This window comes from Heloderma suspectum, chromosome 1, assembly GCF_057233095.1.
Source record: "Heloderma suspectum isolate Gila_16-S chromosome 1, 16-S_ref, whole genome shotgun sequence".
NCBI classification, from domain to species: Eukaryota; Metazoa; Chordata; class Lepidosauria; order Squamata; family Helodermatidae; genus Heloderma; species Heloderma suspectum.
Window position 1 is genome coordinate 26,547,434 of NC_139458.1, and position 13,324 is coordinate 26,560,757.

At 43.3% G+C, this 13,324-nt stretch overlaps 1 protein-coding gene across 6 annotated transcripts in view; it reads right to left on the reverse strand.

Annotated features, from left to right (window-relative positions):
* Window positions 1-284: 284 nt before the first annotated feature.
* Window positions 285-13,324, reverse strand: part of LOC146357041 (cholesterol 24-hydroxylase-like) — a 68,935-nt gene continuing 55,895 nt past the window's right edge. For all 6 annotated transcript variants that reach the window (XM_084839030.1, XM_084839051.1, XM_084839040.1 and 3 more), the window contains 5 exons: window positions 11,957-12,067; window positions 10,488-10,576; window positions 9,957-10,023; window positions 4,199-4,374; window positions 285-1,387 (listed from right to left, as the gene is read on the reverse strand). In XM_084839030.1, the coding sequence (XP_084695156.1) occupies window positions 4,213-4,374; window positions 9,957-10,023; window positions 10,488-10,576; window positions 11,957-12,067 (429 nt within the window). In that variant the 3' untranslated portion in view covers window positions 285-1,387; window positions 4,199-4,212. The remainder of the gene's footprint in view (window positions 1,388-4,198; window positions 4,375-9,956; window positions 10,024-10,487; window positions 10,577-11,956; window positions 12,068-13,324) is intronic.

The window sequence follows — 13,324 nt, forward strand, 5'->3', positions numbered from 1 at the left end:
TTTTAAATGCAGGATTTTAGGCTGGTGTAGAAATCCCCAATGGGAGGAGGTGATGCTATCTGGGAACCTTCTGTCCTGCCTGGAGTGGATTCTGGTGCAGAAAAAGAGTGACAAAGGACTAGCCATGCCACCAGCTTAATGTGTGAATTGAGCAACGGACTCAAGCTTTGGAGAGACCCTGCAGAGAAGTATTCCATAGTTGAGTAGAAGTCACCATGGCTGCCTTTCTGTGCATCCCAAGTTGTGCATCAATTATACACATAAGAGAAAACTCAGCCAATTTTAGGTAAACACAGAAGGTAAGACAGTTTTATATGTGTTTATTATTGTAGTTTGCAATGTGCTTTAGGCTTACCTGGAGTAGTAAGTCTCAATGAAATCAGTGGGGCTTATTTGTGAATAGACATGCATAGAATTGCACAGTTACAATCTATATTTGTTTAGGGCACAATCCTATGCATGTTTAGCATGGCTGGCTGGGGAATGCTGGGAGCTGTTTTTTTTCTGCCTCAACATGCATAGGATTATGCCCTTATTCTTATTTTACTGATGAGGGACTGAGAAATAACACATAGAATTTGCAGCTCAAGTATTTGAATTCAAAGTCCTTCATATGCACTGTTATGACAAGGGCAGTATTATTTTCCACATACTGCATATGGTGCAGGCTGACACTAAATGACAACAGCTCATCTAGGCTATCTAGTGCAATCTTGCCAGACATGTGGGAACTCCCATACATGTATGGGAATTAAGGGCCTCCGTCCAAGGTTCTGCAGATTCATATGCAAATATATGAGAATTTGGACTTGCTCAGTGCCAGCATTAAATTGGGAACAAATACTGTGGGCAGAAAGCATCAAACAAGAACACAGAGCAACCTTCCTCCAGATATTTTGGACTGCAAGTCCCATCATTCCCAGCCATTCCCCACCCAACACATCTGGAGGATACCAGGTTGGGGAAAGATGGCGTAACAAGTATTTTGTTCCTGTTTTATTGCTTTTGTTGCCCCAGCCAAGGGAAAGGAGAAACGCATTTGCAGCTGGTGGCTTACATGCTGGATATACCAAAATCTGGTCTAGTAGAGGGTTTGCCAAGGCTCGTTTGATGCCAAAAAGTGGAAGACGAAGAATTATTCCAGTGATTGGCCTCATCTAGACAAGATTCACATTTCCAGTTCTGCTTCTAAGCCAAAAGATTCTAAACTTCCTGTACACCTTTCATCAAGGCATTGCGGTGTGGATTACCCATGCCAGAATATATAGCAGTATGAGTAGTCATCTTATGTCAAGCATTTCAAGCTCCTCATCCAAGCCTTTTCGGGTTCAAGCTTCATACAAAGACACATACAGGGACATACAAGCAGAGATTCCAGACAAGGAGCCTGCAAGAAGAACAAGGATTTATTCAGTGACATTCTCATGCAGGAAAGAGAAATGCAAAATATAGATCCAGCAATATATTATCCCCTGCTACTAGGCTTTCACTCTTTACAACTTTGTTCTATGCAGTGCATGTCAAAGATGTATGACCTCATGAAAACCTTTTGCCATTGAGACAGATAAATGGGCTTCCTCCTTAGGAGGACCATGTTCCTTACAAATTTCATCTCTGAAAAAATAATTCAGAGAGAGCTGTCTCTTTGTATGAGCCAATTTTGCTGAATCATTTGGACGTATTTGCTGAGCCTTCCAGTTATGTCAAACTTTTTCAGTCATGCCATTTTAGGATTTAACTTATACTGTAGACAGCGAAGGCATAAGAGAAAAAATTATTGAGGGGCCACCACAGAAGGAGCAAAGTGCAGGGGAAGAGATTTGTCTCCTGTTGGCTTTTAAAAGAGAAATCATTGTATACTGATCATTCTTTCATGCTGAACATATTTTCTCTGAAATAGGCCTTATTGATTTTGATAAGTGGAGCCAAAACAGGGCCACTGAGAACCAAGAGGGAAGTGTCAGCATGGTCAGGGGAATCCCAAGGGGCAACCACCCAATAAATCCACTCAGTGAGGACTAAGCATATTCAGTAGCTGCAGAATACTGAATATCAATTGGGAAAGGAAAATAGAAATCTGTGGCAAGTGAATTGAACAAATTGTCCAGGCAGCCAGGAGGGGGCATGGCTGGCTGGCTGGAACCTTGAACAACAGCTAGGGATGTACGAAAGTCACTTACCTTTTTGAAGGGTGACATTCGCGGTGGGGGGGAGGCGCTCCATCCCTCCCCCTGAAATACTCTCTGGCCAGCTCCGCTCCGCGGCTGCTGGGCAGCCTGCAGCAGACACTGGGAATCTGGTTGCTGGGCAGCCTGCAGGGATGCAAATGGCGGCTGCCGTAGCCGCCGCCATTTGCGTCCCTGTATTTTGCTGTGATAGGCTATGTAAATATTTATGTAGCCTATCACAGCAAAAAACGAACAAACAGTGAATGCAAATGACGGCGGCTATGGCCGCCGCCATTTGCGTTCCCCTTTTTTTTTTGCCGTGATAGGTTACATAAATATTTACGTACCCTATTACAAAAAAAAAAAAAAGGGAATGCAAATGGCGGCCACTACACCATTTGCGTTCCATTTTTTTTTTGCCGTAATCGCCTACGTAAATATTTACGTAGGCGATCACGGCAAAAAAAAAGGGAATGCAAATGGCAGCCGCCATAGCTGCCGCCATTTGCTTTCCCCTAGTTTTGCCATGATAGGCTACGTAAATACTTACGTAGCCTATCACGGCTATATGGAAGAAGCAAATGGCAGCCGGAGACGCGGCCCCCATTCGCAATGCAGCGCAGATGGCAGCAGGTAGGTGCTCCATTCTGGGCCCATTTCGTGGGGTGGGGGGGCTTCGTTCCGCCATGGATTTCGGGGGGTCGAATGCACTGGCATTCGGCCTCACCGAGATCTATGGCGGAATTCTCTGACATCCCTAACAACAGCACTCCCGTTTGAAGGTGAGGATACACTGTAACATATTGTTGCAGGATCCATTTATTTAATTATAATTTTCAGACACTGGTAGAAGTGTGTGTGTGTGTGTTGCTGTTGTTGTTGTTTCTGATGATGATATGCAACATTTCTAATTCCCTATTACCACTGAACATGCACTTATCACCCAGGAAATATTCAGAGGCACCTTTATGTCTCAAATTCCATGATATGCTAACAGGTTTTTAGGGCCAAAAATGGCACCTCATAGCACACACCTGTCATCCTTCCCTCCTCCTTTCTTACATACATACTCCACTTTTTAAAATAATTGCTCAAAGCAGGTAAGAAAAAATCCTAATAAAAATCAGTATCCTCAAATGAAACATACTATTTAATCAACTTTCCAGTATAAAATCAATATTCTAATCAGAAAAAACATATCATCTCAAATGATGCCCACCCCCTTCCCCTGAGTGCCTTCCTCTCCTGTAGACATTTACTCATAGGCTGAGTAGTTAGAAGAATGTAGCAGGCTGTGGTGGAATCCTCCTGCCTTAAATCCAACATTGTGAGCTGACTTCTGCTTGTGCAAGTGGATTTTCTCTTGTTCTCCTTCCTCCTGCAGCCCTCCGTGCACCCCCAAATCTGCTCTTGAGGGTCCTCCAGCTCTCCAAAGCAGATCTGGGTAGAGCTGCAGGGGAGAGGGGGAAACTGTTCTGCCAGTGGCTTCTGTTCATCTGGAGGACGGCCAGGGTAGGATAGAATCCCCTGTTTGTCTGGGAAAGGCTCCTCCTCTCCCCAAAAGGGAGTGGGAGAGGTAAAAGTGAAAACACTCTTGGTGGGGGGTGGGAATGCTTCAAGACCTCCCCTACAAAAGGAGAAGGAGAGGCTACCAAGAGAACTGAATGTCAGTAGCTTGGAAAGAAGCCTACAGCTAGCTGCCAATCCCCAAAACTTCTTCTACACCCCATTTCTGATATTGACAAATGGAAGAGTGTATATAGGGAACTGTTTTATAGATATTGATTGAAGATACTAAAGAAAGGCGCTCTGAGAACATGATCACTGACTTTCTCTCATGGAACCACAGGGATCCAGCAATGGTGGAGGAGAGCTACTTGCCTGGGACCCCCTGGCACCAACTATGATTGCAAAAATGATATTAAACATGGTCTGATCTCAACAACCACCTTTTCAGTCTCTGCTTGGTCTGGGAAATGTACTTTAACATATTCTAGTAGGAATTCAGAACGCAATGGACGATAACATACCATCACTTTTTCATTTAATCTCCTTCACAACCAAGCAGTTGCCGGGGTTTCACTCTGCATACTAAGTCATCTAATAGTTGCAGTGATTTTACATCCAAAAGTTTAAAGCTCTGTGGTGGAACCAGCTTGAATTCAAACCTCTGCAGAAATTTGGCCATCACCACTTTAGCCTCCATCTGTTATAAAAACAAAAATGAAACGGTGAGCTGGCTTGAGCCATTTGACAAAGAAGACATAAAACGCCAGCTCTAGGTAAAATGCATGTACTCATTTATAGTCCCCATTCATAGTCTCCATTCAGAATACAGGGTAAAAATTAACTATCCTCTATAAGAAGTGTCATGAAACCTGGAAAAACATAATTCAGATTTGCTTTTACTTGCCTCATTTAGGGTGCAACCCTATTGGATCCACCCTGGATACTCGTACGCCTCTGATGAAGGGCTGAAGGGCAATGGAGGCGATCTTTGCCTTCATGCTCCAGCTGCCCTGCATTTGTACTAGACAGGCGAATTTTAGCAGTGGCACCTGAGAGGGGGAAGAGAAGGAGGCTGGGGCAGCCATATTGCAGCCGTCCCAGTCTCCTCCCCTCCCTGCCCACCAACACGCCCCCTTTTCCCCATCTCCATGCTGGCTATGAGGCAGAGGGGGCGGGGAACATGGTTTCCAGGCTTTGAGGTCGGAGGCCTATCCCCCTCCCCCTGACACTGTCTAGGGGCCATAGGATCGCTTCCTTTAAAAAAAACCCTGATTTACAGATCCATAAGTGATAAACAGCAATGTTTTTTAACCTTTATATAATTTGAATCCATATCCTGCTGGTAAGACATTTTTCTATATTTGGACAACAAAAGAACACTCTAAAACCAAATAATAATCATTTATAATAAGAACATTTTATGTTTGATCCTAGTCCTTTAATATTTTGCCACCACTTTCAAAAATGTCTCTACAATCATGGACAAACGAAAGCATCAAGGAAATTTCAGAGTACTTCTGACGGGTATGGGCACACACTCGCACACTCACACAGAGCGCTAGAGGCAACCTGAGCTGCTCCCATGAAGTTTTTTTTACTTACCCCCCCTACTAGCAGTTCCTGAGAGGATTCCATCTCCTTAGCTCACCTGTGCTAAGGTGAAGTAGTATACTACCTAAAAGCTACCTCGAGTAGCTTCTGCAAGCCATTTTATAATCTGATATTTCTGCATATAGTTTAATAAGATTTTCCATTTCATCCTGATATTTCTCAAAAATATGACTATATTGACCTACAGACTTTTTTTTTTTTAAATTCAGAAGAATTTTTTTTAATTCTTGCATCTTATTAGGGCACAGTCCTTCCCTTCCCTTTTGAAGCTGTGTGTGGAGATGGCTGTTTATTTCATTGTGCTTTATTTTTATCTGATAATTTTGGAGCGTTGACATTCTGCCACTTTTTCCTGCATTTTTCCTTGTTTTGCAATAGATGATATAGTGATTATATTTCTTAAATCCCTTTCTCAAAAAAAGAAAGACTCAAGGCGACTTACAATAAAATGAAAACATACAACATTTAAAACAGTTACAACAATTACCCATTACAATACAACACCCCCCCCCCCCAAATAGATGATCGTAGATTCAGTTGTCATTTCATTTCATTTATTTTCAGATGTTGGGCTCCTCCACATGGCGCTTTTATCCTGCTATTGAGATTGCTCACTCATGGAAGTTCGTGGGTCCTTTTCATGAAGTCGTCAACGTCCAGGGCACATCCAGAGGTATTTCCTTGTTATTCCATCTCAAAAACATCCAGAACTAATGAACAATTTATTTAAGTGAGGTTGTTATGCTAGTAAAACAGCCACTAGATGGCACTGTTTCATTGAGTTCTATGGAACCTTGAAAAACGTGGTCACTGTCTGGGAGCCTGCTGTAAACACAGAAAGGCTCCAGAATGGGAGGACTATGGGGGTTTTCTTTAGTGTAAAGGCAGCGATTAACTTCAGTTTGAAACACACTGCCCAAGAGGTGGAAAAACAAAATAAATCAGAATTGTAACAAAAATGCTGAAAAATTAAAAAGCGAAGGTGGTTTAAATAAAAATGGAGGGAGCAATCCTATGGCTGCTAATCAGGGGCTAGACGGCCAAAGAATATCTGGTTTTCCAGGAACTGACCTTGGAGCCCGCACTCCAAGGTCGGTTCTCAGAGATCCGACCTCCCCTCTGTTCCACGCTGCCTCACAGGCAGCGCGGGAACAGCCCTGTGCTCCACACTCGCAAGAGGTGCATGGAGCGGCCAAAACGGGGCATGCCGGGAGTGTTCCAGGGTGGGGAGGGCAGAAATGCTGGTACGACACATCCTATGTGTCGTCTGGCAGCCTCCTCCCCTGCTCTGCCCTCCTGCAGCTAGACAGCTGAAATCGGCTGTCTAGCCGAAAATGCAGGGCAGGAGAAGCTTGGAGGGAACAATCCCCTCTGTGCTTCTCATGCCCTGCGTTGGAAAGGTGGTTGCCTCTGAGTTCGGAGGCATCCACCTATCTGCATAGGATTGCGCCCTTGATGTCTGAGGTGGTCTGGAGTTGGTTTTCAGGATACCCACCCTGGTGGTCCTGGGTGACTTTAATTTCCACTCTGAGGCTGTGATTTCCAGGGCGGCTTAGGACTTCATGGCTGCCATGACAACCATGTGACTGTCCCAACAGGCTTTTCTACACAAGGCTGTTAATGAGCTGTATCTACTTTCAGTTTTGTCACAGAATTGAGATCCCAGCATAACATGAAGAACCTTTCCTGTTTTTCTGTTACATAACCTTTAGGGAGCACTGTGGCATAGGGGAATAGTGCAAATACAGAAGTGAAAAAGTGTTTTCTTTTTTCCCTGCTCTAAAAAAACTTGCCGAAAGTACTCTTTAGACAGAGAAGTGAAACTGGGGGCTCACGATATTGTCTAAAGAACCCCTAAACAACTGTGAATAGGGAATGATGAGCACACACTAAATACCTTGTGTAGAACAGCTCAGCATGTCATTGGACCAATGCATGTAACAAGACATACACTTGAATATAGTTTAGAGCTCATTATAGAGTTCATTATAGACTGAATATAGTTTAGAGCTCATTATCGAACCCATTCTGTGATGGTGGTGATAATGGCAAAGAAGAACTTCTTTTGCACCATCATTGCATCCTCACAGTATCGCCCTGCAGAGCTTTTTGGGTGGTTTGTGGCCTTTTACAGGCTGATCAGAAGAAAGATCTAATGGAAACCTCAACTGCTTCTTGTGATCAGTTTGCGGTACATTTTGAGGATTTTTCATGACTTGGACTCCATAGATGATGCAAACCAGATGGTGGAGGTATTCAGTGTACCATCTTGTCCAGTTCTATGGGATGTGTTCCAGTTGTTCAGGCCTGATGACATGGAGTGAGCACTTGGATCTGTCCTTCTGACTGCCTGTGCTCTTGATCCTTGCCCATCCTGGCTTATTACAGCCATTAGATTTGCCCTGAGGATTTGGGTCTAGGAAGTGATCAATGCTTCCTTGGGGGATGACCGACTACTAATCTCTTTAACAGAGATGGTGATTTGGCCTCTCCCAAAGAAGGTGTGGTTGGATCCAGAGGACCTTAATAATTTTAGGCCAATGGCCAATCTTCCATTTTGGGGCAAGGTGACTGAGTAGGTGGTTGTGGGTCAACGTCAGGCAGTTCTGGATGATATTTATTATCTGGACCCATTTCATTCAGGCTTTAGGCCTGGTTTTGGACTAGAGACTGCCTTGATTGACCTGTGTGATGACCTTTGCCTAGAGAAAGACAGAGTTTGTCCTTCCTAGACCTTTCAGTGGCTCTCCTAGATCTCTTCTGGGGAGGCTGTCTGAATTGGGAGTTGGAGGCACTGTTTTACAATGGTTCTGTTCCAACTTGGACAGCTGATTCCAGAAGGTGGGAGATTGTTGTTCTGCCTCCTGGAGAGTCTGTTATGGGTTCCCTCAGGGCTCTATTTTGTCTCCCGTGCTCTTTAACATCTACATGGAACTGCTGGGTCAAGTTGTCCAATCTGTTCTGAATGGGGTTCATTCCCCCAGAAGAAGCAAGTTCATAGTCTGGAGGTGCTCACAGATCCAGCTCTGTTACTTGAGGCCCAAGTGGCCTCAGTAGCACAAAATGCCTTTTATTAGCTTTGGCTGATACACCAGCTACCGCCCTATTTGGTCAGAGGTAGCCTGGCTATAGTTATCCTTGAACTGGTAACTAGGGATGGATGGGCACCCCCCCCCCCTGCTGTCTGGGTTCTCCAGGCACCCACCCAGCCCCTGCCCCCACTCATGCATCCACAGACCTGCACTCGAGCTCCATGCCTACGCTTACCCGGACCCCATCCATCTCCACCACAATTTGAAAAACGTGGTAATCACAATACTATGCACACAGACTTATACACAAAATGGTGCCATGAATCTTGCGTATGTGGGCAATTTACAGCGCCATTTTGTCTATAAGCCTATGTGCAAAAAATGGGCCTGCACCATCCCTACTGGTAACCTCCTGCCTGGATTATTGCAGGGCATTATATGTGAGGCTACTTCTGAAGGTGGTCCGGATACTTGAATTAGTGCAGAATAGAGCAGCAAGGCTGTTTACTTGGATTGGCTGTTTCGAACATATTACCCCAGTGCTATATAAATTGCACTGGCTGGCTGTGAATTTACGGGCCCAATTAAAAGTATTGGTGTTGAACTTTAAAGCTCTGAAAGGAATAGGACCAGTCAACCCGAAGGAGTATGAACTTGAGCACACTCCGGGAGAGAGCGGAGGACAGGAAGGCCTGGCGTGTGAAGAGTTGGACACGACTTAACGACTGAACAACAACAACCCAAAGGAGTGCTTTCTCCCATATGTTCCTTCCTGAGATCATCTTCAGAGGCTTGTTTCTGGGTGCTGCCACCCTCAATGGTGTGACGGGTGGTTACCAGGGAAAGAGCCTTCTCTGTAGTGGCCCCCCATCTGTCTTTTCCTCTTCTAGCAGGCATTTAATCTTTAAGTTATTGTTTTTATTATGAGTTCTACCTCTTGCTCTATAATATGTTTTAGTGTGTGTGTTTTTAAAAATATTTTATTATCCTGATATTTTCAGTGGCTGTATTACTGAGTTGGTTGTTGTCTTGTTGTTTTGGATCCTTATGATTGTAAACCTCCCTGAGGGCATTTGTCAGCTGTATATAACTTTAATTAATCAATAAATAAAAGAATTGTAAGAAAACAGCAGCATAGAACAATACACTGGCACCCAAAACATAAAAACAAGGATGCCAGGGAAATGTTCCATAAACAGGACACGATCACTGAAAAGGCCCTTTTCCTGGCTAGCTCCCACCAGATCTGATGTAGATCTCAACTCTCAGCAGGTTGATATGAATGAGACAACAGTGGGGTCCTTAGAAGATGGTGCCTCCCCCAAGGGGGTGCAGACTACAATTCCCATAAGCCCCCAGCAGCCATAGCCAGTAGTCAGGAATCATGAGAACTGTAGTCCAAAATATCTGGTGGGCATCAAATTGCCCACCCCAGGCCAGTGTATGGCACCATCTGCAAAGTCCTTGTATTTTCCACCCAAATGTTCCATCAGTCCTTTTACCCACCAACCCTGGTACAGTTCAAGCAAAGGGATCATTAGAGCGGCAAAATGGAACTGTAGCAGCTACATCATCTCTTGTTGTCTCATCACCACTTCCATAAGAGACCTGGCAACTCTAACGGTGACGGCCTTACCTGTGAAAATACCTGCCCAATGCAGGAACGAGGTCCCAAGGCAAATGGGAAATAGGAAAAGTAGGGCCTAAAAACAAATAAGAAAGACAATAGAATTACTGAACACCATTTCACTAAAAGTGGACACCATCAGACACCATTCTTCCTCTGCCTTGGAGCAGAAACTGGAAAAGAGCTAGGGGGTGGGTAAAATAAGCAATCCTAGGAAACATCTAAACTTGGTGAATACTGAGAAAAGTCTGACATTTATCAGTATCAGTATTATCAGCCAACTGGCCATTTCCAGTGCATATTCCAATGCCATCCTCATTACATTACTTTAGGACTTTAAATAAGCCTCATGTTACAGGACTTTAGCCTCATGTTACAAACGGTCCTGACATTTTCTAGTGGGTCTCCTAAAATCCTAAACATTAGCAAGAAATGTCAACATTCACCAAGTTTCTGACGTGTACTGCTTCTTTGTTGTAAAAGCAAATGAACAAAATAACTATTAATTTTTTTTGTAACGTAACAGTACAAAGCACTCACTTTGGTTGGTCTTTGCTAAATCGGTCAGGATTGAAGGTAAGTGGGTCCTTGAAATACCTTTCCATGCGTCCCATGACATATGGACTGAACTGCCAAGAGATGAGAGTCACTTACATTTCTGTCTGTGAACTAAGCTGTGGAAATATTGGTCATTTGCAGTAACAAACAAATGCACATTTAATTATATTGTTTGAATGAAATCCAGTCATTCCTACTAAAGCCTTTGCTACTTCAGTCACATCTACATTTATTTCAGTATTAGCTGGAAATAGACTTAGTTTAATTCTATTCAAAAGATAAAATTCTGCTCATGGTGAAGAAGTTAAGACTGTTTGCCACATGGAGAAAAGAGTCAGAGGTGAAAAAAGTAGCCACCACAAGCAAGGTAGTTGTGTGCATTGGACTTGCAGTTCCTCAAGTTGCCTCTGAGAGACACAACGCTGACAAACCAAGGGGAAGCAGTTTTCCTGTATGGCTTTTCACCTTTACTAGCAGCTGTGAAATGTGAGATAGTAGCATTTACAGGGGCACAATAAGTAAAAGAAAACACAAAAAAGAACTGCATTTGGGGAGGGTGCCAGTCTTTAGAAACTGATCTAGTGGTATACTCTGGATTTTGTGCGTACTCCATGCTATAAAAAAGGAGGTGGGGGAAGGGAAAGTCTTTTCTTTCCAAAGATGACACATATCCTGCAACAAGAAATGCTGAAGTCTGCAGACTATATACATTTAGCAAATGATTCCTTTCATTTTCGGGTGTTTCCATACAGACAGCTCCTACACTACCAATCAATAGCTGAGCAATTCTGTCTTTTCTTCCTTCATAGATATTTCATGGGAAGACAATTGATGGAAGAAGCAGTGAGAAAACACAGGGGGGTTACAAGCGGAAGAGGTCTCATCTGGACTCCGCATAAAAGTCTGTGAATGAGGCAGGGAGATTGCATGATAAAAGCTTATTCTACAATGTTTACTAGTTTACATAATTTAGTTTGCACATGATGGTGCTTCAGAGGGGCAAGTAACACACTGTACTGATTTCTCTTACTTTTGCATATTTTTGCAATTAATAATTATGCACAATTTTGCTTTTGCTAGGCATGGTGGACAAAGGCAAATAACTATGCAGGTCACTGAAATTTGCCTATTGAACCTGGAATTCTTATTCAATCACCCTGCTGGTTTCTGTGATTTTCCACTGGGCCGTGCTCATATTTTTCCAAGTATTTATTTGACAACGTAAGGATGAAGAAGTTTTATTTTCAGAACTCTAGACGGTGAGATTCTGAGGACACTGAATTCTGTGACTGCTGCCATATTCTGCTGCTGCCCTGCAGAATTGTGGTACGTACACTGATGCAGGTATACTTAACAAAAATAAATGCAGATAAATCATTGGGGGATCTGGAAGGTTTGGTGCTGAATGCCAATATGTGTGAGGTTCATGGCAGTTCATTCAACAGACTCACCATCAGGGTGCTGTTTCCTGGAATTTTGACTCCTTCAATGATGTTTTCCTGTCCTGTCCAGCGCAAAATGTTTGGAACTGGTGGGTACAAGCGCAGGGCTTCATTCAGAACCTGACAGTAAAGCTGGATTTAGCACAAATTCACAGTGCAGGTACAACAGCTATTTATTTCTTTGGCTGCTACAATGCTTTAGCAAACAGAGTTTTAACCAAGCCCATCCTTCCTAATTCAGTTACAAATTTACTTGGTGGTTTTCAGCAAATCAGCCTTAGTTCCTCAGCAGCAGGGGTGATGCTAGGCTCTTAAAAGATCCAGGGCACAGGCCCATAACAAAAATTTGCACAATATATCTATCTATCTATCTATCTATCTATCTATCCGAGTCTAAGCGCACATCTAATATATATATATATATGTGTGTGTGTGTGTGTGCATGCGGTGTGCTTGTGTGTGAGTATAGATTACATACATACATACATACATACATAAGAAGTGTGTACTGACCCCCCACCCCACTTCAACTCAGACCCCAATTCAGTGTTTTGGAAAACATCCTGCTTCTGCTCAGGCTAATTTGGAGTTGGACCACTTCAGCTCAGCACCAAACCTAAGTCAAGGTTTGGAAAAATTAGTCTTTATACTCCCTGTGGACTACCATGGAAAATTAGAAAAAAAATGTAACTTCTTTCTCTTGGTCAGAACTGGATGATAATTTCAGGCATAGTCGCCCCGGAGAAGGAGATTACACCTGCCCAATGTCAGAAGAAAAAAAATAGGTGTAGGGTTTATATTTTGATTTTCTTTTAAAGGGAACTGCCAAACATTTTTATTACTTGGAAGAAGTGGATAAAAATTTCAGGATTCATTGCCCCATCAGAGGAGATCATGTCTGCCAAATTTTAGAATGATAGCCATAAGGGTTTTTGTGCAAGGGTGGCCTTGACATTTTGAGGTGTCCAAAAGAGGACATACTTATCTCCCTATGTTCCTTGTGGACCATTGTTCTGAAAATTAAAGGCAGCCTAGAGTTGTCCCTAAGTAAGAAACCAGCAAAGTTTCAGAAGGATAGGTGCAGCAGTTCATGTGGAAGGGGAGTTCTCCAATTTGGGAGAGGGAGTGATTTGCTTTTCCTTCTATTCACCTCTTCCCCAACAGTTTTTGGGTAAATTTGTATGAAAATGCACAGGTCACTAGAGGTGTCCCCCAGGCAAGAAACCTGCAAGGTTTCTGAAGGATATACATGCATGCAAATTTAGAATGACTAGAATTTAATTATATTTCACCAATGTTAGCAGCAGGGGATCATGGGTGGGAAGGTGCTATTGCACTCATGTCCTACTTGTGGGTTTCCTATGGGCATCTGGTTGG